Source organism: Martes martes (genome assembly GCF_963455335.1).
Source record: "Martes martes genome assembly, chromosome: 16".
In the NCBI taxonomy this organism is placed as follows: Eukaryota; Metazoa; Chordata; class Mammalia; order Carnivora; family Mustelidae; genus Martes; species Martes martes.
Window position 1 is genome coordinate 35,699,576 of NC_137904.1, and position 27,135 is coordinate 35,726,710.

A 27,135-nucleotide genomic window follows, 5' to 3' on the forward strand; every position below is an offset into this window, starting at 1 on the left:
GCTACCTAAATGTGAAATAATTCAAAAGTTTAAATAAGAATCTAGATAACAGAGCTAATTATATATATATATATATATATATATATTTTTTTTTTGTAAATAAGTGAAATTATAGACAGGGATTTTAGGGATGCAATTAAAAACTTTTGAGCTTAAAACATGGTGGCAAATCATGCAGAAAAAGGCACATGGTACCATTTTAGGAGACAAAACACTAGGCTTGAACAATCACAGAACAAACTATGACTTAAAAACAAAACAAAACAATATGTGTTATAATTCTATTGCTATTTTGGGCTAAGCAGTGAAAACTTATAGCCAGAGTACTGCTCATAGGTGGTACCTGTGAATTCTGTGAAAAGCCTCTCCGGGCTCAGTCATATGTTAATAAGAGTTTGAATATGCTTCAAATAAGCAAGCAGCAGATGAAATGAATTTTTGCTATTTAACCTCAAAGGATTCAGACAGATAACTGTTTTCTAACCTCCTTCCAGTTATTGGACTGTACCCTTACCTTTCTCCATTCCTTTCCTGTCTAGTTCTCCCAGTATCATTTGTGATCCTCAGGTCCTCCAACCTCTGAAATTCTGACCTCTGAAACACCCCGTAAACAATATTGTAAATCATTTCTACTCTACTCTGGATAGCTACTATTTCACTGTTCTCATTCTGAAACTCAATTCATCTTCAACAGAACAATAATGTCTGTTTCAGGTCAAATTTTCCCCCCTGGATGAAAGCCTTCTATTAGAAACCCATTCAATTTCCTCCTTTCCTTAAAGTTTCTGTATATTCCCTTATTTTCTCCTTCCTTTCTCTTGCTCCCTCCTTTACTTCTTGTAATTTGCTTAATTGTTCCTCCCGTCCCCGCATTTTGAAAATAATTATGTTCAATGTCAGTAGCTAACCTAGCATTTGACAAAATAAATGCACCCCTCCATCAACTTTTCTTCTCTGCTTCATGTAACATTGCTTAAGCCATCTGTCTTTGAAATTTTCTCTTCCCTAAGGTTTTTGATATCCCACCATCTCACCTAACCTTCAGAATATTTACGCTGTTTCTAATGACTTAATTTCATTTCCACTCCTTAAATGGGAGAGGGGAGGTCCCTCAGAGTTTGTTCCTTTCTCCCTTTTTCTCTATCAGCTCTCCCTGAGTGCTCATGTTCACTGCCTCACTTCAACCATTGCTCTCCAAATCATTCCCCAATCCCCCTTTGTGTCCAATTCCTTACTTCCAATGGCTTTTTGATTATTTACACCTGTCAGCATATTGAATTTACTCTTTAAAATCCAACTATCATCATCTCCACTTATTTCCCTACTTCTACTGAGAGCCAACCTATTATTAATCATCCGAATCAAAACTCTCAGTTATCTTTAACTCATTCTCCCTTGGTTCTTACACCCAAATGCAAGTCTTAATGGTAATACACTTATTATTATATTACATATAATTGTATACATAATTACATATGTTATTTATAAAAATATGTTATATATATTATTATACTTATTATATATATGTTATATATAATATTATATATCTGTCTCTTTATTCCTTCCCATTATCCTCAACTTCACCACAGTTTAGTTCTTAATATTCTGTATTTGGACTCTTTCCTTTGCCCACTATCTAGGCTACCTACCACCAGTTTCATTCCCTTCCAAGATAATCAACACTATTACAAGATTACCATTTCTAATTACTTTGATCATGTCATAAAATTCTCCCTAATGGCTCTTCATTGGCGACTAGTAAAGTATAAACTTCTAAGTGTAATATTTGCCCTTTTAGGCCTAACTCCCTTCACTGATCTGCATGTACTCACTTTAAAAAAAAACTAGATACTCTCTGCTTACCATTACATTATATATATACATTTTTATTCATGCTAATTCTCTTAGCACGTTCCATCCACTTCTTAAGCAGATAAAATCCTGTATATCATTTAAAACTCATTCAAATGCCAAGACTGTTAGGAATCTTCCCTAAATATTTTGAGCTCTGTCAGTACTACGGCCTTATCATGCAACGCTTAGGTTTTTTAAACTATAATTATTTGTGCACATGCCTTTCTTTACATAATACCCTTAAGTTCCTTGAGGGACAGGCTTGAGTTTTGTTTTAATAATAAACTGGAGCAGCTAACACAATGCCACACGCTATAGTTGTTCAATGTATATATCTAATGTTTTACAGAGGAGTACATACTGCTACATATAGTGAGAAATGCCTTTTCTGTTATGACCCCAGTATAAGTGAAACATTACTAATGCACACACAATTCACTATGATATTTTCCACTGTATTCTCTCACTTGTTAAAATGGGGGGTTGCGATCCACCAAATTGATTTAGCAAGAAACCAAACTGTGAAAAGTCTACTTTAGGGAATTTACAGTGTTCTCTCTGTGATTTTAAGATAATCCCTGTATGATATTTAATTAGGATGGTAAACCCACCATATTATTATGATAGACTCAAGTCTGTGGTTGCTAAGTTTAGCATTCTGCTAAATCTAGGCTCCAACCTTGCTTTTCTGTATGTAACCTTGCCCCAGCCACAGGTAGAGCATGGTGTGAATTTTTAATATAGCAATGATGATTACAATCACAGTAGGATAATTACATTTTTAGAATTAAATGCTGTATTATTCCAAAATCAGCTTTTTGTTTTTTGGGGTTTTTTTTGTCAGCGAAACAAAAGTAGGACTGACTTAGACTGACCTAGCAATTCTTCTTTCTTGAAACATGGCATCTCAGAAAATCTTACGAGTCAGGTGAAATGATGAACAAAAGAAGCTCATCACTAAAGAGTATCTACTGGGTGATTCTATTTATTAGGACATTCAAGAACAGGCAAAAGTAATCTACGCTAATGGAAGTCAGAAGAGTGGTTCCATTGTGAAGGTGGGAGCGGTAGCTAACTGGGACAAAGTTGGTACAATGGAGTCTTGGAGTGGTGATTATACACAAGATACTAATAGAAATCATCACATCATACACTTGAGATTTTTACACTTCACAGGGTGTCCATTATGCTTCAGCAAAAATATTTTTAAAAAAATAAATTAAGGAAAAGACAAGCCAGAAAAAGAAAACACAAGTAAAAAACAACCATCCCTAACAGATGGATTATAAGATTTGACTCTGTTGTTTGTGACAAGATGGTTGAGGGGGTAACCATAGTGGAATTTCCCTACTTTCACAGACTGTCAGCATCCTCAACCACAGATCAATTGATACTTCAGATGAGGCACTATGGTGATTTTTTCAACAACAACAACAGAAAGTTTAGGAATACTAATACAATATTAAGATATTTTTCATTTGTTTCTGATGAGCTACTTGACAAGCAGTGATTTTTATAGTATTTTTCAAACTGTGGTACATGACCCATCAGTGAGTTTTAGGTCCAAATATTTAATGAAATAGAACTGAATATTAAATAACAATGCAATGACGTAGAAAATGGAAGTATTACATCGAGACTTTTGTTTCAGTTATATAAGTAAATGTGGTAAAGTAAAAGGTATTCTTATTATGGATTCAAGTGAAAAAAAAAGGTAACATTTTATGGGGATATCTTCTACATGTTGACAAGCAGAACACAACAAAGGAAGCCTTATAAACTGATATAATGACAATTGCACAACATTTTGATCTGAAGCCACAGACAGGAAATTATTGGCATGCAGAAGACCTTGCACAATTACCACTGGCACTTGGCTTTTGTCATCAAAGTATCACAGACTTAATACACTTTTATCTGCCCTAAAATCATTGGTTAGAAAGGAAGTAAATTACTAATTCGGAGCACCAGTATTTTTTGCAGCTGCTGAGCAACCTTTGCATGCTCACCCAAAGTCCTCTGAATTCCCCATTTCTCTTATGTCGTAAGCCACCCAACCTCCACTGTTGCCCTTCCTTATCAAGAGTGGGGACAGTAGCTTTGAGAACTGTTTGACAGTAAGAAAACAATGCTCTGCTGTCAACCTTAGCTGGGAAAATACAGAACACCTTAAACAGCAGAAGAAAAACAGTGCTCCTACAGGGTCAGTTTTCCTACCTTAAATGCTACTAAATAGTTCTGATAAATCAGTGCCTCAATTCTAGAAGACTGGGTGATCTTCCAAAGGTTTCCAAATACTTAGATCATGGGAACTCTCATTCTCAATGATATGAACTCTAATTTATTGCTCCTGTGATGGCAAAATGGAATAGCCATTTTGGAAGACAGTTTGATGGTTTCTTATAAAACTAAACATCTTCTTACTATAGGAAGAAGCAATTGGGCTCCTTGATATCTACCTAAAGGAGGTGAAAACTTACGTTCACACAAAAACCTGCACATGGATGTTTATAGTAGCTTTATTTACAACTGCCAAAACTTGGAAGCAAGCAAACATCCTTCAATAGGTAAATGGATAAACTGTGGTACATTCAGATAATGAAATATTAATTAGCAAAGAAAAGACATGAAAAGATACAAAGGAACCTTAAATGCATTTTATTAAGTGGAAAGCCAATCTGAAAAGGCTACATACTGTATGATTCCAACAATATGACATTATAGAAAGGGCAAAACTATGAAGACAATAAGAGGATCAGTGATTGCCGGGGTGAGGGGCGCAGGTGTGGAGAGATGAACAGGCAGCACACAGAAGTAAAAATCAAGAGTGGTAAAAATACTATCTATGGGGGTGCCTGGGTGGCTCAGTGGATTAAGCCTCTGCCTTAGGCTCAGGTCATGGTCTCAGGGTCCTGGGATTGAGCCCCACTTCGGGATTTCTGCTCAGCAGGGAGCCTGCTTCCCTCCCTCTCTGCCTGCCTCTCTGTCTATCTGTGATCTCTGTCAAATAAATAAATAAAGCCTTAAAAAAAAAAAAAAACTACGTATGATACCATAATGAAGGATACATGTCATTATATATTTGTCCAAACTCACATAGAATGTACAGCACCCAGAGTGAACCATAATCTAAACTATGAACTCCAGATGATAATGATATATCAATGCAGGTTCATCAACTGTAACAATGTACCACACTCTGGTGCAGGGTGTTGATAATGAAGGGGGCTATACACGTGTTGGGGCTGAGGGCAGGTAGGAAATCTCCCTACCTTCCCCTCAGTTTTGCTGTGAACCTAAAAATGAAGTCTTAAAATGAAGTCCTAAAAAATGAAGTCTTAAAAACAAAAAAAGACACCATTTATTATAAAGGCAAAAAAGTGAAAGGTAACTAGAAATATAACAAAAGATTAATAAAGCTCATACTGGGAAAAATATATCAAATGTATTATTTGCTATTCAAGAAGATAAAATTAAGAAGTCAAAACATGCTTGCAGGTAGGAAGACTTAAATTTATAAAAATGTTGTTTCTTTCCAAAATAATGTAGAAATTCAGTATAGTAAGATTTTTGCTAGAATTTATTTGGACAAGAAAAAAGATTAGCCAAAGCAATATTTAAAAAGAAGAACAAAGTGGAAGAATGCAATATTAGATATCAATATGTATCTTTTTATTATTTTTTATTATGTTATGTTAGTCACCATATAGTATGTCAGTACTGAAGAATCTAAAAATGCCCATGGAAATATGGAAATCTTATAAATGACAGAGCTGGAATGCAATAATTCATCCCCTGAAATATGAATTTATATTTTAAAAGTTACCTTTATGAAAATAATTGATGAAAATTTATATATTTATATTTTTGATTGTGTACCAATAAGGCAGAATTACTACTCAATTCAGAAGAAAATTTTAATGTCAGAGCTTATGAATACAGTAAATTAAAACAAATACATTTTAATTATTTAAATTTTTACAACAGAATATGATCAATGACTGATATTTTTCAATGACTTATTTTTAAGTATACCATATTTTAAAAATATTTATTTATATTTATTTATTTATAACTTCAGTATACTATATTCCTGAAATTATGATATATCAAGATAATATTCTAGGGTAACATGGAATAAAAATAAAAGCAGAAAAAAAGGAAAGATGATAAATTTCTGAGAAGAATTCATGAATGAATTTTCTTTTAAATAAAATGATTATGAGTACCAAAAACTATAGTAGTTAGATTCCATTAGATACATTTAAAGGGTTATATAACAGTTTTTTTTTTTTAAAGAGAAGTATTTATAGTCATTGGAAACCAAATCAAAACACCAACAAAAACAAAAGTGGTATCACTTTATGATTAGATTGAGTTGATTTTAAAGCAGGAAACATTCTAGAGATCAAGAGATTCAATGTCCTGTCAGGATATAACAATTCTAAAATCCTAATATACCTATAATACAGCCTATGATATGGAAAGTAAAAATTAGCAGAACTAAGGGAAACTTTAAAATGAAATGCCTCTTGCTCAATAACTGATAATAAAAGAAGATAAGAAATAAAAAAGGAAATAGAAAATTTGGGGGAAAAAAAAGGGGGAACAGAAAATTTGAATGACATGATTAACAACCTTGACCTAACTGATACATAGGGAATACTAACACTATACTCACTTCAGGGCAGAACAGACATGCTTTTCAAAAGATGGGAAATATTTCATAAAATTGGCTATATGCTGAATATATGGTCAAAGGATTAATACCATGGAGAATGTGCTTCTGACTTCAGTGAAGGACACCAGAAATCAGCAACCGGAAGGGAACTATATAACTATATAACTATATAACTAGAAAATGTCTAAAACAGTTCAAAATAAGAGTCAAAGAAGCAATGACAATGGAAATATTACATACTGAATGATAATTAAGATATGATCTATAGAAATTTGTGGCTGTGATAACTTTGTAAGAATTGTGTAGTACCACCTATGAGATAAAAAGTAGTATCACAAAAATATATCAAACCTAAAAAAATTCCGTGTTATTTTTTTATCTTCTTATTTCTTTACTTTTTTTTTTTAAGATTTTATTTATTTATTTGACAGAGATCACAAGTAGGCAGAGAGGCAGGCAGAGAAAGAGGAGGAGCCTGAGGAAGGCAGAGGCTCCAGCCTACTGAGCCACCCAGGCGCCCCCCTGTGTTATTTTTTTAAACAAATTTTAGTATCTTGATGAAAGGGAAAATTTTCTAGGAAAATATCCATTAACAGAATTATTCAGGAAAAGGACAAAAACTTGAATAAAATAATCCTAGAAGGCATTTAAAAAATAGGAACTATCTCCTCTTCCAAAAAGACCTAGGCCTAGACCATCTGGCATATGAAACACTTTCAAACCTTAAAGGAAGAGATAAAGTTTCTATTATGTAAGCTGTTACAGAAAACAGAAATGGCATAAATGTATTTACAAATTTAAAAATGTTTAAGTAATTTTTAAGTAAGTAGATATATTACAAACCTTATTTATTAAATAAGATAATGCTAGCTTCTTTTAAAAAATTAAAAATATAAAATGGCCCAAATATCATGAAAAAGATTTTTGGTCACTTTTGTAGCTCCTATTCCAACAGTAATTCTGAAAAAAAGTAAAATTTTGTGGGAGAGACAAAAATGTAATTAACTTAAAAAGCCTACCTAGAAGGGGCACCTGGGTGGCTCAGTGGGTTAAGCCTCTGCCTTCGGCTCAGGTCATGATCTCAGGGTCCTGGGATCCAGGCGAGTACCAGGCTCTTTGCTCAGCGGGGAGCCTGCTTCCCCCCTCTCCCTCTGCCTGCCTCTCTGCCTACTTGTGATCTCTCTCTGTGTGTCAAATAAATAAATAAAATCTTTAAAAAAAAAAAAGCCTACCTAGAAAACCCAAGACAACAGGAAAATAGGGGAACTAAGGTAGTTCAATAAAGTTGTATTGTACAACATACCCACTCAAAAATTAGTATCTTGGGGAGCCTACTGACTCAGATGGTAGAACATGAGACTCCTGATCTTGAGGTTCTGAGTTCCAGCCCCACACTGGGTGTAGGGATTACTAAAAATAAAGTCTTTAAAAAAAGTTAATATCTTTACTAATTATCAATTGGAAAATATAATTGTGGGGTGCCTGGGTGGCTCAGTGGGTTAAAGCCGCTGCCTTTGGCTCAGGTCATGATCCCAGGGTCCTGGGATTGAGCCTCACATTGGGTTCCCTGCTCAGCGGGGAGCCTGCTTCTCCCTCTGCCTCTGCCTGCCTCTCTGCCTGCTTGTGTGCTCCCTCCCTCTCTCTCTCTGACAAATAAATAAATTAATTAATAAAATCTTAAAAAAAAAAAGAAAATATTGCTAAAAAAATCCCATTTCTAATAGCAATAAAACTATAACATACCTATTCAGACTAACAAGAAATATTTAAGACATATATGAAGCAAGATACAATTTTCTCTTTCCAAAATATCAACAAACACCTAAATGAATGTGGAAATAAACCACGTTCATCTCTCCCAAAGCACTCTCTAAATTCAATGCAATTCCAATTTTAAAAAGTCCCAATTAAATTTTTATTACCATGGCAAAAATGATTCTAACATCTAGAAGATCAAACCAAGAAGTTAAAAAAAAAAAAATTAAGGACTTAGCCTACCACATAGCAACAACCTAGAAATATATGCCTAGAATAATTAAAATAGTAATGTACTGGCAGAGAGAAATCAATCAATGGAACAGAGCGGTGGGTCTAGAAACAGATCTGTGTAACAGAGATTTAGTATAGGATAAAGTCTGTATTTCAAATTAGTGGCAAAAATGAAGAAGGATACTTACTAAGTAAATGATGGTGGAACAAGGGCAAGTGGTTATCTCTCTGGAGCCCTAACTCATGCACAGATAAGAACAGATTTTGAGTGAACTAAATACATAAATTGGGAAGACCTTCCTGAATGATACAATAACACAGAATCTCCGTAAGGAAAAGGCCTGAAAAATCTGACATATAAATATAATAAATGTCAAAGTTCTTTTTTTTAAGATTTATTTATTTTGAGAGACAGAGAGAGAATGGGGGAGAGACTGGATGGGGGAGGGGCAAGGCAGATGGAGAGAGAGAATCTTCAAGCAGACTCCCTGCTGAGTGCAGAGTCCAACGGGGGCTCAAGCCCAGGATCCTGAGAGCATGACCTGAGCCAAAATCAAGGGTTGGACGCTTAACTGACTGAGCCACCCAGGCACCCCTAAATGCCAAAGTTCTGTAGAACACAGGATGTGTGAAGTTAACAGGCTTCACAATTACATTTTACATAAAGCACAAAAAAGGCAAAAGAGGAGGCAAAAGAATACTTAAGATCATAACCTGAGCCAAAACTAGGAGTCGAATGCTTAAGGGACTGAGGCCACGCAGGCAGAGGCCAAGCAGGCATGCCATCCTTCATGTTGATCTGGATGCTGATGTATGAGGATGGTTCAGACTATAAAATTTCAGAGGGAATACACTTACGGGTACTTTCTGTGATAAATTTAGGGAGTAATACTGAGAGAGGAGGAACAGAAGAGACCAAGATGAAATTTTACTTTTGATTTTAAATTAATCTGTGTGTGCTATATGAAGAAGTATCTATTATTTGCATAATTTTTTAAAGTGAAAAATGAAAAAAAGGCTACATATATGACATATAACAGTCAAGACTTAGGATCCAGGCACAATCAAGACATTTCCATAAGGCATACCCTACCTGTGAATCTAATATGCTGGAAATTTCACGTGCACTGACATTCACTTCATCCAACTGCAAGCAAAACAAGTTTCTGGCAACCTGGACAAAATCTGAAATGGAATGCACTTCAGTAGGAACATGGCATTTAACCTCATCTAAATACATCTTACCTTTTTCTAAATGAAGTTGAAGCTATGCGTGATAACTAACACTTCAAACTTAACTTCTCAGTGGATTACCTCAAAGTGGTATTAACTGAAGTGACAGAAATATAACCTCAAATAAAAAGTGAGAGATAAACTGGTTTTAACTAACCTCAGTTAACTTTCCTGAGGTTAATAAATCAGTTAAGCTAACAACAAAGCACATACATGTCACAGGCATATCTATTTCTGCAACTCTTTTATCATGAGCAAGAACCCCTCTGAAACATAGGACAATATTGTGACTTGCAGCTTTTCTAGCAGGAGCCAGAGGTTTAATAATAATAATAGCAGGAGCTAATATTTATAGAACAGCCTCTGTGCTCAGCACGGTGCTTTGCTATTTCATCTCCCCAACAATTCTCTGAGATAGGTCCTCTTATACTCTCCATTCTACACATGGCAGCTAAGACAAGTTAACGGCCAACTTCCACGGCCAAATGGCAAGTAAGTAGCAGACCAGAATTCCATTTAAGGTCCGACTCCAAGGCAAATAATATACTCTTAACAACTGTTAATTAAGACTGCCTAATACTGGGGTGCCTGGGTGGGTCAGCAGGTTAAGAGTCTGCCTTCGGTTCAGGTCATGATCCCAGGGTCCTGGGATGGAGCTCAGCATCTGACTCCCTGCTCAGCAGGGATCCTGCTTCTCCCTCTTCCTCTATTGCTCCCCCTGCTTGTGCTCTCTTGCTCTGCCAAATAAATAAATAAATAAAATCTTAAAAAAACAAAACAAAAAAGACCCCCCAAAACCTGCCTGATGCTGGCTAGCAAACTGTAAGCTTCTTCAAACATTAGTGTGACCCATTCATCTATGCATCTTCAAATTTTTTAATTCTAGCTATTACACTTTTAATTTCCAAAGATCCTTTTTTTGTATTCTCTGATGGTTCCTATTTTACAACATCCCATTCTTTATTTCCTGGATGCCTTATCTTTGTTTAACCTCTTCAAAGATGTTCACTGTGGTTTGTCTGAAGTTCTCTCCTGATTTTGCATTATTCCTCCTTTTTCAGGGTTCTATTTTTCTCTTTGTCAGAAAGTTTTGGGCTCTTCTATTTTACGTTGGAGAATTTCTCCAAATGTCTGGTGACCCTTGGCTATGAGTTCACATTTAACAAGAATCACCACCAAAACACTGATTGGAAATTTTGTGTACATAACTTGCTTTGTCATCTGGCCAGTTTCACTACAGAGCAATCGGGGGCCAACTGACATTTTGGTGCAGCTTCTTCAGTGAGAATCTTACAGTCTCTTGCCTACAGAGGATAAACATGACTGCAAAGTTCTCCAAGCAATCTGGGTGTGTATTGTGATAACTAACCATACACTCCTCCAAATTCCCTGACTGCTGGCAACTATAGGTTCAGAAGCTCTCTGGTTTAATTTCTCAAGAGAATATACTTCTTTTCTTTGCAGGTATAACGGACTGTTACATCCTGGGCTGCTTGAGAGGGGACAGGTAACAGTTCGATAAAAACTTCTTATGCAGATTTTTAACAACCCTATTTGAAATGCCCTGCCTACACCTGGCCTTCAGAAGTACCTGATTTAATTCCTAAGCCTTTTTAGGGGCAAATCAGCTTGTTTCCTATTGTGTTTCCCCCATTGCTTTAGGTTGGGGGAAATATCACTTGGGCTTTTTGGCCTCTATTCACTAATTCATTGACTATCCTTATCCACATTCCATCCTTTCATATCATGGTTTTGGTTAATATATGCAAATCTGTTTTCTGTTCTCCTCCCTATTTTGGGGTAATTTTCAAACAGGAGAGGAACGCAAATGTGTATTTTTTCTATCACTTTGAAACTAAAAAGTGAATTTCTTTTTAGTAATACAGATACTTTAAAAATGATACAATGTTGCATCTATTGTATAAGAAAAAAATTAAATACTGAATGTTATCAATGATATAAAAAACTGTTATATTTAAACATTACTAGTGGCAGAACAAATGCCTATGTATAATGTCTCTTGCAAACAACTTATGAATACCTATCAAATTTCTAAACCACTTGTGGGAATTTATCCTAAGAAAAAGAAGGAAAAAACATTATGATGTTAAATATAGACTTATTTATTCTATCGGCTACTGAGAAACCATCAAAATTCCCAAAAGTAGAAAGGGTTTATATTATAGTACATCAACTAAGTATGTCAAAATTACTCTAACTTTAATAAGAATAATTATATAGCATCATAAAAATATTTATTCTGTCATATTAGCTGGAAAAAAGTATGAAATTTCCCAGCAGCAGAATTAGAAGTTCGATATTTTATATTGTTTCTTTTGTTATTAGTGAGAAATGTTTACATTTCTTTACATTACAATAAATAAGAAACAAAGAAGGATAGAATGAAGGTATTTTCGAGCTGGAAGATTCTAGGAAAGTCGCCTTTCTGCTGACCCAGCCAGGCCAAGTTAATTCTAGACAACATTTTAGGGTACTGACTAAGGAACTTGAAACAGATGTGGTCTTATTTTTCCCTATCTCCTTCTAAAGAAGATGCACTATAATGAAAATAGGCCACCATAACTCTCCCACCAAGCTTCTGTGATGACACAACACGATATACCTAATATTACCTCCAAAAGACACTGTCCCCTTTGGGTCTACTTGCACTTGCTGTCTCAGGGCTTGATGTTGTTCCTTTGTGGGCTGAATTCCAAGATAATCTAGAGCCTGGAAGGAAAAGGACTCATGTGAAGTAATTTTTCAAATCTCCGAAGAATAAAACTTTTCATTACAACTTTATTTTACAACCCAATGAAAAGAATCAATATCAGGAACAGGGACCCGAATTACATGCCCAGAGAGAGTCTGTTGGCTATTTATGGATTAATTTTCTATAAAATATTAGCTTCCCGATTCTACCACCACCTCAGTTTTTTGTGGTTTGCTTCTTTTCTTTTTTCTTTCCCTTTTTTTGCAAGACTAGCACTTTGGCTGATGCCAAATTTATAAGCATAGCCCTAGAACCAAAACTCAATTTCTTAGCTTAAAATATGTGATTATGGCAGAAGAAATAATAGCAAGGAAATTCTATTAAATCAGATTAAACATTAATTTCTATAAGTAGCATTACAAAACATACCTGTTCATGTATAGGTGGCCGGGCACAGTGAGAAGAGACAGAAGAAATGAAGATTAGGAAAGAGTCATAGATTCATTCAAGAGTGGTTCTAGAGCTTAGCTAAGTATCATCTTCCTGCTCTGTCTACATGGTCATAAATATTTGCCTTGTGTAACATGGAATAATTGTTAACTTTTGGAGTTCTTTCCCTTCAGTTACAAAAATGTTCCAAGCACACAGACATACACAGAAAGACAATAATACAAAGAACATCCATGTACTCAAATACTCATTGGTATTTTCTTGAAATTATATATATTTTTAAGAAATAAACATTGCAGACTTGGTTGAAAGCTTTCGCTGTTGTTCCTCGGCAGGAACAACTATCCTAAGGTTGGTATATGCTTTCTGTCCACGATCTGATACCATTACTACATGTATTCCCTAATGTTATGTATTCCCATGCACTTAAACTTTACATCAATAGTGTACTATAAACATTATTATTTATAAATTTACAAATTATTTGTTCACAAATTATTGTTGTTTTTACCTCCATGTTATGATTTTGTAATTGCTCAATATTCTTCTCTGTGAAACTAGTTCACTTAACTTTAAATGGTATGCCACTGTATAAATACAAATTATATATTCTCTGATGGATGGGCTTTTATCATTACTCCAGCTTTTTTAAAAATTACAAAACATTGGGACGCCTGGGTGGCTCAGTTGGTTAAGCGGCTGCCTTCGGCTCAGGTCATGATCCCAGCGTCCTGGGATCGAGTCCCACATCGGGCTCCTTGCTCCGCAGGGAGCCTGCTTCTCCCTCTGCCACTCTGTCTGCCTGTGCTCACTCTCTCTCTCTCTCTGACAAATGAATAAATAAAATCTTAAAAAAAAATATTACAAAACATTATATATATCTCCTTGTACAGAGGTGTGAAAATTTCTCTACAGTATATCCCTAAAAGAGGAAATGCTGAATCATATGTTGTGTGTGTGTGTGTGTGTGTGTGTGTGTGTATACATATATATTTTGTCAACTTTAGATATTGTAAAATTATTCTCCAAACTGGCTGCAGCAATTTATACACACCACTGGCAATAAGACCTATTTTTCTACATTCTTAAGAGCATTTGTTGTTTTCACACTTTAAATTTTGTCAGTATGTTGATATGATTTGGATGCTGTTGAATTCCTTTAGTTACAAGTGAGATTAAACTTCTTTTACATGTTTATTAGCAAAGTTTTTGACTCGTAAATCAATTAGCAATATGTCTTAAATTTTTACACAGTTTTGAGAAGTATTTTTTGCTAGTGATTTCTAATTTGGTGATGTTCTCCCAAATATGGAAACAAAAACTGTCTGTAGACATTGCAAAATGTCCCTGAGGGAAGGAAAAAAAACCAAAACAAAAAAACAAATCCTCCTTGAGAACTACTTCTCTAGAGACAAACACTATTATTAATAGTTTGGTGTATAATTTTCTGAAAATTTTCTTTGAATATAGAACCTAAATATTAAATATACATAAATTATGTATTTATTTATAATAATTATGCTATACAGTATTATACATTTTTTAAAAAAAACCAATATATCATAGCTTTCTATTCTGTACATTTTTGCATCTTTTGCATACTTTTCAAAACTGGTGTAATAGTGCCTTAACATTCAAGTATATATACTTCAAATTTTGAATGTAACAAAACATTACAAAAGTCCCTTTTGAACTTCTCCCTAGAGGTAATACATCTTATACATTTGGTTTAATATTCCTGAGTATTTTATTATATAATATTTGGTATCTACTAAAAACAAATATGTAATAGATATACATGTTTTAAAGCAGGGCAATAAAATAAAAATTCCATGAGTACATTTAAGAATTACAAAACTGCAAATAGGGCTGAATTCATGTCATACTCCTGTCCTACTACACGAGAGGTAACCACTACTATTGAACTGTGGGATTATCATCCCCATATGACTTATTTTAAGATGCCTGGTCACATACATAGGTATCCCTAATGTGTTATTTTGTTTTGCTATATTTTAGCTTCATAAAAATGCTGCAGGTAGTCATAATTCTGAAACTTGCTTTTTTCACCCTACAGTATGGTTTCATCATTCATCTGTATATGCTATTTTAACATCAGCACATTCATTTTCATTGATAAATACCTGATTAGATGAATATGTCACAATTTACTCATCCACCCTCCAGTACACTGGGGCTTTCTGCTTACCAGGAATGTTAACAATGAACATTCTTGTACACATCTGCTCTAGCACCTGGATACAACTTTCTTTAGGGCGTATACTCAGGAGAAGTATTGGTGGGTCTTTTTTGGTTGATGGTAGGACTTTTTTTTTTTTTTAAGATTTTATTTATTTATTTGACAGACAGAGATCACAAGTAGGCAGAGACATAGGCAGAGAGAGAGAGAGAGGAAGCAGGCTCCCCGCTGAGCAGAGAGCCCGATGTGGGGCTCGATCCCAGGACCCCGAGACCATGACCCGAGCCGAAGGCAGAGGTCTCAACCCACTGAGCCACCCAGGCGCCCCTGATTGTAGGACTTTTAAAAGTATTTTGGATAGCAATATTTTATATTATTTGTATTACAAGTATTTTCTCCCAGTTTTCAGCACAACTTTTTACTTTTTTGTATTTTCTTTATGGAGTTCTTTATGGACAGTTCCCAGGCATGTTTGCATACCATTATTTCATGTTTTTATAAACATATATGATAGGGTATCAGGGTGGCTCAATTGGTTAAGCATCCAACTCTTGATTTCGGCTTGGGTCATGATCTAGGAGAAGTGAGATAGAGCCCTGTGTCGGGCTCCATGCTGGGTGTGGAGTCTGCTTAAGATTCTCTTTCTCCTTTTCCCTCTGTCCCTCCCACTCCTCCTCTTCCTCAAAAAAAAAAATAAAAAAAAAGCATATAAATGATAAACTTGAAATTTAAAACAGATTGTCTCTTGGGGAGAGGGAGAGGTGTATATGGTCAAGAAGAAACACACAGGCAATGTCAAAAATTCTGATTCTTAGCTGGGTGGTGGGTACAGGTGTGTTTGTTTTATTATTCTTTAAACTGTACATACACAGTATAATCATTCTGTGTATGACTGATGTTTTCATGCAAAGAAATAAAAACAATTTTACAAAAGTAATGCAAACAAAACAACTGCCACAGAAGGTACAAAATATATGATTATTATTATACTAACTATAATGGAACTTTATCTAACTACAATGGAACTTTATCTAGAGCCAAACTTTAGAAACTTACTCTAGATAAAAACAGCATATTGGTGAGGTAAGCTCATAAAGTTCCAAAAATTTCTTGAATAAGTAATGTCATCTTTTAACCTTTAACCTTAAGCAAAAACGCAAACTGTTTAATGGACAAATAAAAGTCCTTAACTCTTTCTAATGTCTGAATGATGAATTTTAAAAATGTCACTTCTTTACAATATTCATCACATACTTCCCAACCTAATATAAAGAACAACTCATTAACTGTAATCAGACATGGGGTATGCCATTGCTCACTACAGCTTTCTTCAAATGCTACAGAAATGGCAAGAGGTAAAGTAAATATCAGCAAAATGGCATCTGTATCCCAAAGCATCTTTCTCAGGTACAAAAATACACACAGGATGGAAGTACAATAATTCTTGGTCTTCAAGCCAACTAATAAACTGTATACCTACTTGCTGTGTTTACCGTGCCTACTTATAAGTTTAACATTAGGATTAAATGAGACCCACAGTACTCATAAAAATGCTTTAAAAATACAGCACTGCAAATACATATGGTGAAATTATTTTAAAATATCTGTCTATTAAATCATCCTCAGAGTATTCGTAGAAAGAGGCAATCCATTTTTCAGAAAAGTAATTAATAAATAAGTAGTTTAGTATTAGAAATCATTTTCTAGTATATTGTGACACAAAACTGGTTACTTAGACTGGTAAAACATAGAGGATTTCATGAAGACAATGCCATAAATAGATATATATATGTATATATATATGTTTATATATATGTATATATCTTGACAGGTAATTTCCTTTAGCAAATTCTAATTTCTCCATTTGTCTTAAGAATTGTACTGAGTAGGCTATTTACTTAATAACCACATGACTAGTCAACACCTTTCCTTGTGAAATCTTATTATAACACAAATTTTCTAGATGCTATATGTAATATATTTATAGAAGATAAAGGAAAAAGATAATTTTATTTCATTTTAAATATTTGATCACATTGGCCTTATCTGTTACTAAATAGTAAATATGTTAAAAATATAATAGATAATAAAATTGAATCTGTCTACAAAATAGCAACTGAAATAGAAGGACCTATTTCGAAAGGAATGATACAGATATTATTACATTATTATGCAACCAAACAAAAAAGGAAGAGTAGCTTAGCAAATATTTGGATAGATAGGAACTAATTTGGATTCTGGAAAAAAAAAATTCTTATTAAGAAAGATGCCGTTTCATACTCTGAAAACACAGAATGCTCTATTAAATAAAGTCACTAAATATACTTTGAATAAGAAGCTGAATTAACACAGAATGTGGGTCACCTTTGCTATAATACTGCCATTTTATTTTTCCAGAACAATAATTTGTTTAGGCTAAAAGGAGGACCAAACCCTGGAAATTCTGATTCAACAGTCAAACAACTCAAATTTCTCAGAATCAATACAGATTTAGATGATTTTCATATCTAAGGCAATTAATTAGATTTTTTAAAAAATCATGTGCTAGGAAAACTTAAATTGAATAAGAAAACAAAGGCTGCCAAGTCAAGTCATTAGCTGGATAACTTTATCCTTACCCAGAGAAACAGTATTAAATCCGGATGTTTAGAAACGCATATTAAAGCATCATTAAAAACATCATTAAAAAACAATAACTTATTTATTTTTTAGATATTTATAGGTGTTTTTACACCTCAAATATACATTTTTTAAAAATGTTAATATTAACTGATTGTAAACCTTGGCATTAGCCAGAACTTATATTTAAGTCACCAATAAAAAGAGAGTACAAGTTAGCAAAAGAGATTCAGGATTTTGAAAACCTAAACAAGCTATCTTAAGTATCTAATTAATTGGAAAGTTTAATGAGCACAGACCAGGTGCTTAAACAGTGGTAGGTGTACTAGATATCATCATGAAGAAACTTAATCTTGTTGTCAAAACAAAATACACAAAAGACTGTACAGTACCACAAAGTGATGTGCTATAGATGTGCAAAATAAGGCAATATTAACCCAAACTATAATAGTTAGCAAAATCTGGACACAGGAGTTGCAATCGAGTTAGCATGTGAACACTGGGCAAGAGTCAAGTTGACTCTGGAAGAGGTTATTTGGTACAGGACCATTCAAGCAAAGGTATGAATGTGGGAATAAATGCAATGTGTATTTATTATAGCTGTGTACTTTCAACTCTCCCTAAAATGCATAGGTATGACTGTGGGATTAAATGCAAAGTGTATTTATGGTAGCTGTGCACTTTCAAACTCTCCCTAAAATGTAAAAAAAAAAAAAAAAAAAAATCATTATTCATGAAAAATGACAGGAAAGTAGAGGCTGTGGACCTGCAGCACTATATCCATTTTTATATTTAAAAAAAGACATAGCACATTTTTGCTGTGAGCTCCCAGGTCACCTGACAGGAAAAGCTCTAAAATGCTTTTTTACTTTTCCTTCTTCCGTTTTAATCACCTACATTTCTTTGACATACAGAAGCTCTCAATATTTCACTCTCCCCAGGACTAATTTTTGGTGCCTCTTAGTACATTGCTACCAGCTTCTTTATATTTAGTGAGCATCTATTTTGTTCTTTAGGATTTAGTTTCCCTTTGCTTTTTAAAAAGTTGAACTTACTGCTATTACACATATTTGGGCATAATTCATTCTCTGTTTCCTTTGATTCTACACTGTAAAACATCACGTTTGTTTTATTCCTACACAGGAGGAAACTGATTAATTTGGTGTCAATTTAGGTTACAAAAGGTTTTATTTCTATTTTGTACTTGTGAGTAGGCTGCTTGACTCAAACATAAATAATTAAAACTCAAACTGCCATTCATTTAATCGTAAAAAAGTAATTCTTCAAGAAAGTAATGGCTCCAGTCCTTCCTTTATCCTCTCAGAGAATGAGAACACTTCCTTACTTCTATTTTACAGAAGAAAAATGGAAATTTAAAGTATTTACCATTTCCAGTTTCTCTGCCTTGAGGCGAACAGAGGGATTTAGGGAAATCTTCTTTCCTTGTGGTCCATAATTATCAGTCCATGCAGGGGCAATATCTAAGAGACAACAGGGTGCACGTTAATTGGAAACTTAATTGGAATAGAACTTTTCATTTGACAGGATGTGTTCTGGGCTCCTGCTGTTCAAAAATAATTCTGGCTAATCAGTTGGCAGTTTTTACTTTTGTTTTCATTATTTTTTTTCTTTAAATCTAAAATGTATCATATAATTCACCCTCACTTGAGCACTAAAAGATGTAATACAAAAAGAATGGCCAATTATGCCTTAAATCCCATGGAACTATTAATTTAAAAGATAAACATACATCCCACCAGTACCCCATCATCAAAATGCCTTACTAATTGTAAAGTCAAGCCTTTATCTTCCAAAAGAAGTAAAATCAAGTTAGGAATTCAAAAATATCATGATATTTCTTTGGCAGAAGTGGTTTTGTTATGGAGTTCTGAAGGTACTATGGAAAAACTCATAAGTGCAAATTGTTTCAAGTTTGCACATAAAGTATGATACAGACTAGGAACTTTTGGAACCCCAAGTCCCATTTTTCACTTTACATTAAGGTTATATTTCAGGAAGCACAGATGGACTTCCAAGAGTTGAGTTTCATTCACCTTTCATCCATTCTAATACCTTCTTAATCTACAATGATGATTTAGATGAGCCTTTGTCCTTTTTGCATGAATAAGAGATCATATGCCACAAAGGATTAGACCTTGAAAAATTATTTGTTTTAATATGTCAAAGTTTGTAAAACAAATTCTTGTAATTCATGTCAATCCTTGTATCTAAATTGTCACTATTCTAAATACACTTCTAAATGGTATTTTACTAGTTCTACATAGAAACAAGAGGAAGAGAAAAAACTTTTTGAAATGTCACATCTTTATGCAGTGTTTTAATTTTTTTTTAATTTCTCAGAGCATCTGTCTCTAAGTACAAAATGATTTGCATTCTCTTTCTTAAGAACATAAGAAGCGCATATGAAAATAAATAGTCTTCCTCTAAACCTTTAACACATCCTTAACATTCTATGTAAAATCTTGAATATAGCTTATAGGTGTCAAGATCATAAAAAAAATGGTTACTGACTTTTAGCTTCAAATGGAATCAAACCTTGGGGAAGAGTGATTTTAGTATAATAGAATTTTTACATTTCTGATAAAAGCAGCAAAGTCTCTTTTGTCATCATGATACTTAATTGTTAGCCATGAGACAAAAAATAGTATATATATATATATATACGTATTTTTTTCTTTTTTTCTCTTAAGAGAAATTCTGTGCCAGACCTACAGTGTGGCACAAAAGATCAGCATGGAGTGGAGTGGTATAGAAGACCAAAGAGCAGGAAAGTCAAACTTTATTTTTCATTTTTAATGTTTGGATTTGTGAGGCTTGTCAATGACCTTCAGTTTGACGCCTGACCTGCAATTAAGGAACACGAGCACTACTAGGTGGACCCAAAGTAGCCTCATCATGATTTCAGACCAATAATCCTACTCCTGGGAGTGAATTACCCTGTGCAAGTGTTAAGTATGTGGAAGGGCTGGGGGATGGGAGGGAGACAGAGCAGAAAAGGACAGGGAGGCACAGAGACACACACACAGCACTCACACACACTGAGGCATGCATTCTCACTTATGTATTACTACACATAAGCGTAAAAATTTGCCGTCTGTAACAGTGGAAATGACAGCAGATCAGCTCTTATTTATGCTTACTTCGAACCAGGCGATGCACTAAGTACTTCATATAGATGAGCTCATTAAGCTTTATGATAGCCATAATGACATAGGTGTCATTACTGCCATCCCAAAGATGGAGAGATCAAGGCCCCAAAAGGTAAAGAAACCAGCCTGTGATCACACAGCTAGAAAGTGACCATGTCAGGATTCTAGTCTCTTGTGACTCCCAAAGCCATTATTCCTAAAGGTCGTCAGTATCTTTCATCATGTTTTCTCATTTGTAAAGTAGTTAGAATAAAATAGTGCACCTTACAGAAACTGTAAAGGTAAAATATAGAATCAGAGAAAAATACTATGAACACTAGAGAATATTATTTGTTTGTGTTTAAGTAGGCTCCATGGCCAGCGTGGAGCCCAACACGGGGCTTGAACTGGCGACCCTGAGATAAAGACCCGAGCTGAGATCGAGAGTCACACGCTTAACAGACTGAGCCACCCACGCACCCTTAGAATATTGTTAATATTAACAAACAGACATATAAACAGGAGATTTAAAGTAAAATTACAGTAACTACGCCCCCCCCCGCCCCCGCATATTTAACAATATGCAGTCATGGCTTAACAAAATCTCACTTTCTTTCGGACAACCTTCCCCTAAACCTGTACCTTTGAGCCAAAACCTCAGGAGATTTGTGCATAAATCCGGCATGCTTTGGTGATTCAGAGGAGCTTGACCTGAAAAGCTGCTCATAGACAGACAGCTTTCCCCATTTGCTGGTGACATCTCTCAATTCTGGCCTCAAGCTCTTGATTTGCTCCTCTCCGGGGGAGTGAGGATTTTCAAAGGATAGCTTATTATTCTCTTGGATCTTCTCTTCTATTCCTCTTTTTAGGGGAAGAAAGGGAATGTTTTAAGAGGGCAGGATCAAAACCATTTGGTTTATACCACGAATCCTCCATGGATATTTTCCCCCATCACTATTTTGTTTCAGTTACAAAACCTTAGTGTGGGAGGATTACAGTTTGTGTTCTGGTAAAGTTAAAGTAATGATAATATTTCTTTATGCAATAATTCTTCACTCATTTTTTCAGGAATGTCTTTAGTATGCTTTGAGCTCACAAGTTCATGCATTAGTCAGCTTATAGCAATAGTAAACAACTCTGAGTTCTGAAATAAGACATTTATATAATAAAATAGCTTTTTAAAAACATATTTAAGTATTACATGGATTTTTAAAATTCTAACCAGTTTTACACTTTGGAATAATTTTGAGACGGGAACATGGGTAGATTTGCTACAATTCAGTTTGTTTTTGTTGAGGTTAACATTAAAACTTATTTACATTTTTTGAATAAATACCAACTGGCTGAAGAAGTTTAGATGTGACAGTTAAGGGTCCAATTTGGGAAAAACCTATAATTAAGTGCTTATAATAGACAAATCACAATGTACGTAAGTTACCTAGAGATAATTTGGAGTTAATTTTGGTTTTTCTTCCCCCTAGAAAGATCTGGGCTACTACACTTACGTGAAAATAAAAAAAAATAAGACTAACTCAATGCTAATTCTACCCTAGAAAAGTGTTCAATTTTAATTGTATTTTAATATTTACTTTTCAGAAGGAAAAAATGACACAAGACGGGATCGGGAGGGAGACAAACCATAGGAGACTCTTAATCTCACAAAACAAACAGGGTTGCTAGGTTGAGACAGTAGGGAGAGTGGTTGGGTTATGGACATTGGGGAGGGTATGTGCTATGGTGAGTGCTGTGAAGTGTGTAAGCCTGACGATTCACAGACCTGTACGCCTGGGGCTAATAATGCATTATATGTTAATTGAAAAAAAAAAAAGAAAAAAATTTACTTTTCATACAGCTCACTCAAATATATTTTCATTAAATCATTTTTCTATTATAAAATATAGCACTCTTTCTTTTAGTCACTTATGTGAATTTACCTCATTTTATTCATTATTCTGGGATCTCTTTATTCTAATCAGATCTGCCTCTTAGGATAACCTGATATTTAGCTCATCCTTTGTTCTATGCTTTTGCTCACGGTGCTTCCTTCACTTAGGAAGATCTCCACCCATCAATCGATGTTTACCACTTCTTGAATGATCTGGATGATGTCTGATTTTTGCTAAGAAATTTCTACATGTTGTGACAAATTCTTTACTATGTACTAATTTGGGGGGTGAGGGGAGGATGCAAAACTGAATTAAAGAATGGGAGCTTTTGTTTCCAGTCTAAAAATATCCCCAAAATACTATCTGAGCTACCCTATAGTCAGTGGGTTCTGCAATATTAATAATAACAGCAAAATTTACTGAGCATATGCTATGTACCAATTACAATGCTTAGTGCCTGATATGCATGATCTCATTTAATATTCATAAAGACCCACGAGGCAACTATTTCAAGGTTATACAGCTAATAAGCTGGAAGTGAAGAAATGAATCTCTACATTCGCATTCAGAGCCTGTGCCTTCCCTACACCACACTCTGGCCACTTCTTTCCTTCTCCACTTTGTTCACATCTTCACACTATCTGGACAAGATAGTTATGTTCCTTCGAGTACAGAAAGCACCCGTACCCCGTTCTAGTTAACACAGAATACCGCAAATGGTAGTTATTCAATAGAATAAACACATACATATATGTTTTCTAATCTGAATGATGAAGGTTTTTTTTAACCTATGTTTTATTTCACCATAGACTCTTAAGTATCTCATGAAAAATATCCTAATTCCTTCATAATTCCTACTGAACTATGTTTTCTACATACATGACATGCTCAGTAAGTGCTTCTTGAATAAATAAAAGACTAAGAGAGGTAATGAGAGTCCAATTACTTTCAAAATTAAAATCATGTTACATAAATGTATCCTTGCCATCATTCACTTCTTTCATCTATATTTTTTTTCTTCCTCACATGTGTTCACAGTTTAAAATAAAAACAATACATCAAGCGAATGGAATTAATTCCATAAAAGGGATAATACTGGGGCGCCTGGGTGGCTCAGTGGGTTAAAGCCTCTGCCTTAGGCTCAGGTCATGATCCCGGGGTCCTGGGATCGAGCCCCGAATTGGGCTCTCTGCTCAGCAGGGAGCCGGCTTCCTCCTCTCTCTCTGCTTACCTTTCTGCCTACCTGTGATCTCTGTCTGTCAAATAAATAAATAAAATCTTAAAAAAAAAAAGAATACTAATAAAATTTCTAAGAGTCAAGGAATCCCACTAAGTAGAAGGGCATTTAATTTACGGCTAGAGATTGCTACCAACCCACTGTAAATACTGGTCTCCAAATCAGAGGAAAAAACTGTGGAATCCACCATAAATTCCCAATAAGTGTGATGCCTGTGTGCTGTGGTCCGAATGTCTGTGTCCTCCCCAAACGCCTATGTCAAAATCCTAACCCCCAAGATGATGGTATTCAGAGATGGGGCCTTTGGGAGGGGCTGAGGTCACAAGGGTGAAGCTCTCCTGAGTGGGATTAGTATTGTGACTCCATGTGAGGATACAATGGGAAGTCTGCAACCTGAAAAAGGCTCTCACTGGGACCATGCTAGCACCATGATCCTGGATTTCCAGCCACCAGAACTGTTAGAAATACATGTCTGTTGTTTATAAGCTACCCAGTCTGTGGTATTCTGTCATAGCAGCCCAAATGGAAGAAGATACCATGTACTTTATGCTAATTTGTCCTTATTTTGCAATTCTGATCTAGATGAATGCTATTAAAAATTAAAATATACAGGTAAGAAATTACATTATAATTTTTAGACATATGTAATTAACTCTTCCTTTCCTTAAGCATTGGTTTTTGATTGTTGTTGTACTTAATATTTGGACATAATTTAAAGGGAAAGTTTTTTTCTTGATATTGGAGCCACAAATAGATACTTCACAGTTTGATAAAAAGCAATTTTTTTAAATGGGTGGCTCACACAATTAACATTTTATTGTTTTAAAAAGTCAGTAAATCATTTCATGGTAATTATAACTAATAATATTCAATTCATAATACTGATGTTCTTTTTAATTTACATCTATACGATCTCTTCTTAAAAAAACCAGAAACATATTTCTTTTCTTAAGCTATGCTCCCATCTATAATTTCTCTGAAAGGTGCATTTAATGAACCTCACCAGTATTTCCCTAAAAGGACAAGGCAACCTAATCTTGATTTAAAGAAGAATTTACATTATTTGATTTCAACAGTTCATTGATTACTACAGCTTCACAGACACCGTTATGATAATGCATCTTAAAATTTCAACCCTTTGTTCAGGAAAATTTCTAATAAAAGATCTAATCTAACAGGGACCATTGCACAATACATTCATTTTGCTCTTTTATTCACTGAAGGAAAAAGGGCATAATGCACCCTTCTTTAAAGTCTATTAAGTCACATTATGTACTCCTCATTGAGAAAGAGTAATTGAAAGAAATAATAATAAAGAGGAATTAAATGTGCATTTACCTGTATTAGACATATCCGTTGGGCTGTTTCCCGAAGAAGTAATTGGAGTCTGTTCTGTTTTCTTGTATCCAGTTTTCATCTATGAAAGAAAAGGAAGAACATAAAATGTCATTTTCTAAAGTAGGTCAAAGACCAGACTAGAAGCTCACGTTAACATAAAAAGAATGGTTTAAGAGATTAAAGCAGTAATCCAAAAAAATATGAGATCTCTAAAATTTTGGTATATTTATCTCTAAGCAAAGCATTTCAGAATTAAAGAACAACTGCTTTTAGTTCTACCATGTCCAAGGACAACAAAATATAAGGCCACGCACCTTATCTTTGAAAAGGTATTACAACCCCAAATAAAAAAGTATAAGGGGCTGACAGAAAATCTTACACTATGTATCTTATTAGCAGGTTCCTGAAACTGAAATTGCCTTTGACAAATTTTATTCCATTGACTGAAAGCCTACCTGAGTTTCCTATTTTGTTTTATAGCTAACATATATTTTAAGAGTACATGCTCTATTTTATAACTTTGATTTTTTAAGGCCCTGTTGCAATTAGTAAGCAACTGTCGATTCTGATGTAGAAACTCCCTCTTCTGGGTGAGTCTACTGGGGTGAACTAGGTATTAGCATGCACACGTGAGGGAACCATAGCCACCTACACTGGGTAATTAGGATTAGCCTCATTGTGCAGGAAAAAAAAGCTAAGGAACAGAAGGAAGACTGACTGTCTTCAGTCAAGCAGGAAACAGAAATAAGAATAAATTAAACCATATTAGAGATTTTCTGAAAATAAGTATGACATTCCTAACATAGTTTTGAGTGACAACTAGACATATCTCCTCGAGGCCATTCCTGATCATGACTTTCTGGACAAAAGACACACTGACTTGAAAAATTATATTATTGATAGCACAGTATAAAAATATTAAACAGAAAAAGAAAAAGAAAAGAACTTTCAAGGAAATAAAATCTGTTAAAAAAAAACTACACTAACAAAGTTAAAATTCTATTGCATATAACAAACATAAAAACATACAGGGGATTTACAGACTGCATAAATATACAGAGAAATGTAAGATTACCTGATTTATCCTAAAAGAAGGTAAAATGGTATCTGTAGTTTGGGGAGTGGATGAGGTCTTCGGAATTAGTGTTTCAGGGGAAGATGGAAGAAGGCTAAATGTCGAGACTTGAGGTCCATGTTCTCCTGAAGCTTGTAAAAGAGATGTACAGGATGGATTTCCTGGGTGACCGCCATCAGATTTTTGTCTTATGAACGCTATCTCCCAAACAGATTCTGACCTAGCATTAAAAAGAAATCACTTTATGGATATAGTGTGGATACAGTACAGCTGAATTTTAAGATAATGTTTCAATTATTATTAAAATATACTTGTTTGGGGGGCACCTGGGTGGTCAGTTAAAGCGGCCGACTCTTGATTTCAGCTCAGGTCACAATCTCAGAGTTGTGAGATCAAGCCCCATGTTGGGTTTTGCTGCTCAGTGAGGAGTCTGCTTGAGATTCTCTCTCTTCCTCTGCCCTCCCCCACCCGGCTCACATGCATGCTTTTAGGATCTAAACTATTTAAACCTCTTAGGTTACTGTTTTTGAGAAGACATGCTAACTAATTCATTCTATTTTATGGATAGGATAGTTACCTCAACTTGGCTCTGGTAATTATGCTTTTTGCTTCTTCAAAGGATACACCAATCATAGATTCCTTGTTTATTGAGACAAGTTGATCTCCTGGCTTCAAACGTCCATCCTAACAAAAGTAGTAATAAATATAAAG

The 27,135-nt window shown here is 34.7% G+C and overlaps 1 protein-coding gene across 2 annotated transcripts in view; it reads right to left on the reverse strand.

The window, feature by feature from the left end:
- The window catches only part of STXBP4 (syntaxin binding protein 4), a 161,622-nt gene that overhangs the window by 106,117 nt on the left and 28,370 nt on the right, over positions 1-27,135 (reverse strand). For both annotated transcript variants that reach the window (XM_080825320.1, XM_080825321.1), the window contains 6 exons: positions 27,002-27,108; positions 26,425-26,644; positions 25,350-25,428; positions 19,126-19,220; positions 12,391-12,487; positions 9,618-9,709 (listed from right to left, as the gene is read on the reverse strand). In XM_080825320.1, coding sequence (XP_080681446.1) covers positions 9,618-9,709; positions 12,391-12,487; positions 19,126-19,220; positions 25,350-25,428; positions 26,425-26,644; positions 27,002-27,108 — 690 coding nt within the window. The remainder of the gene's footprint in view (positions 1-9,617; positions 9,710-12,390; positions 12,488-19,125; positions 19,221-25,349; positions 25,429-26,424; positions 26,645-27,001; positions 27,109-27,135) is intronic.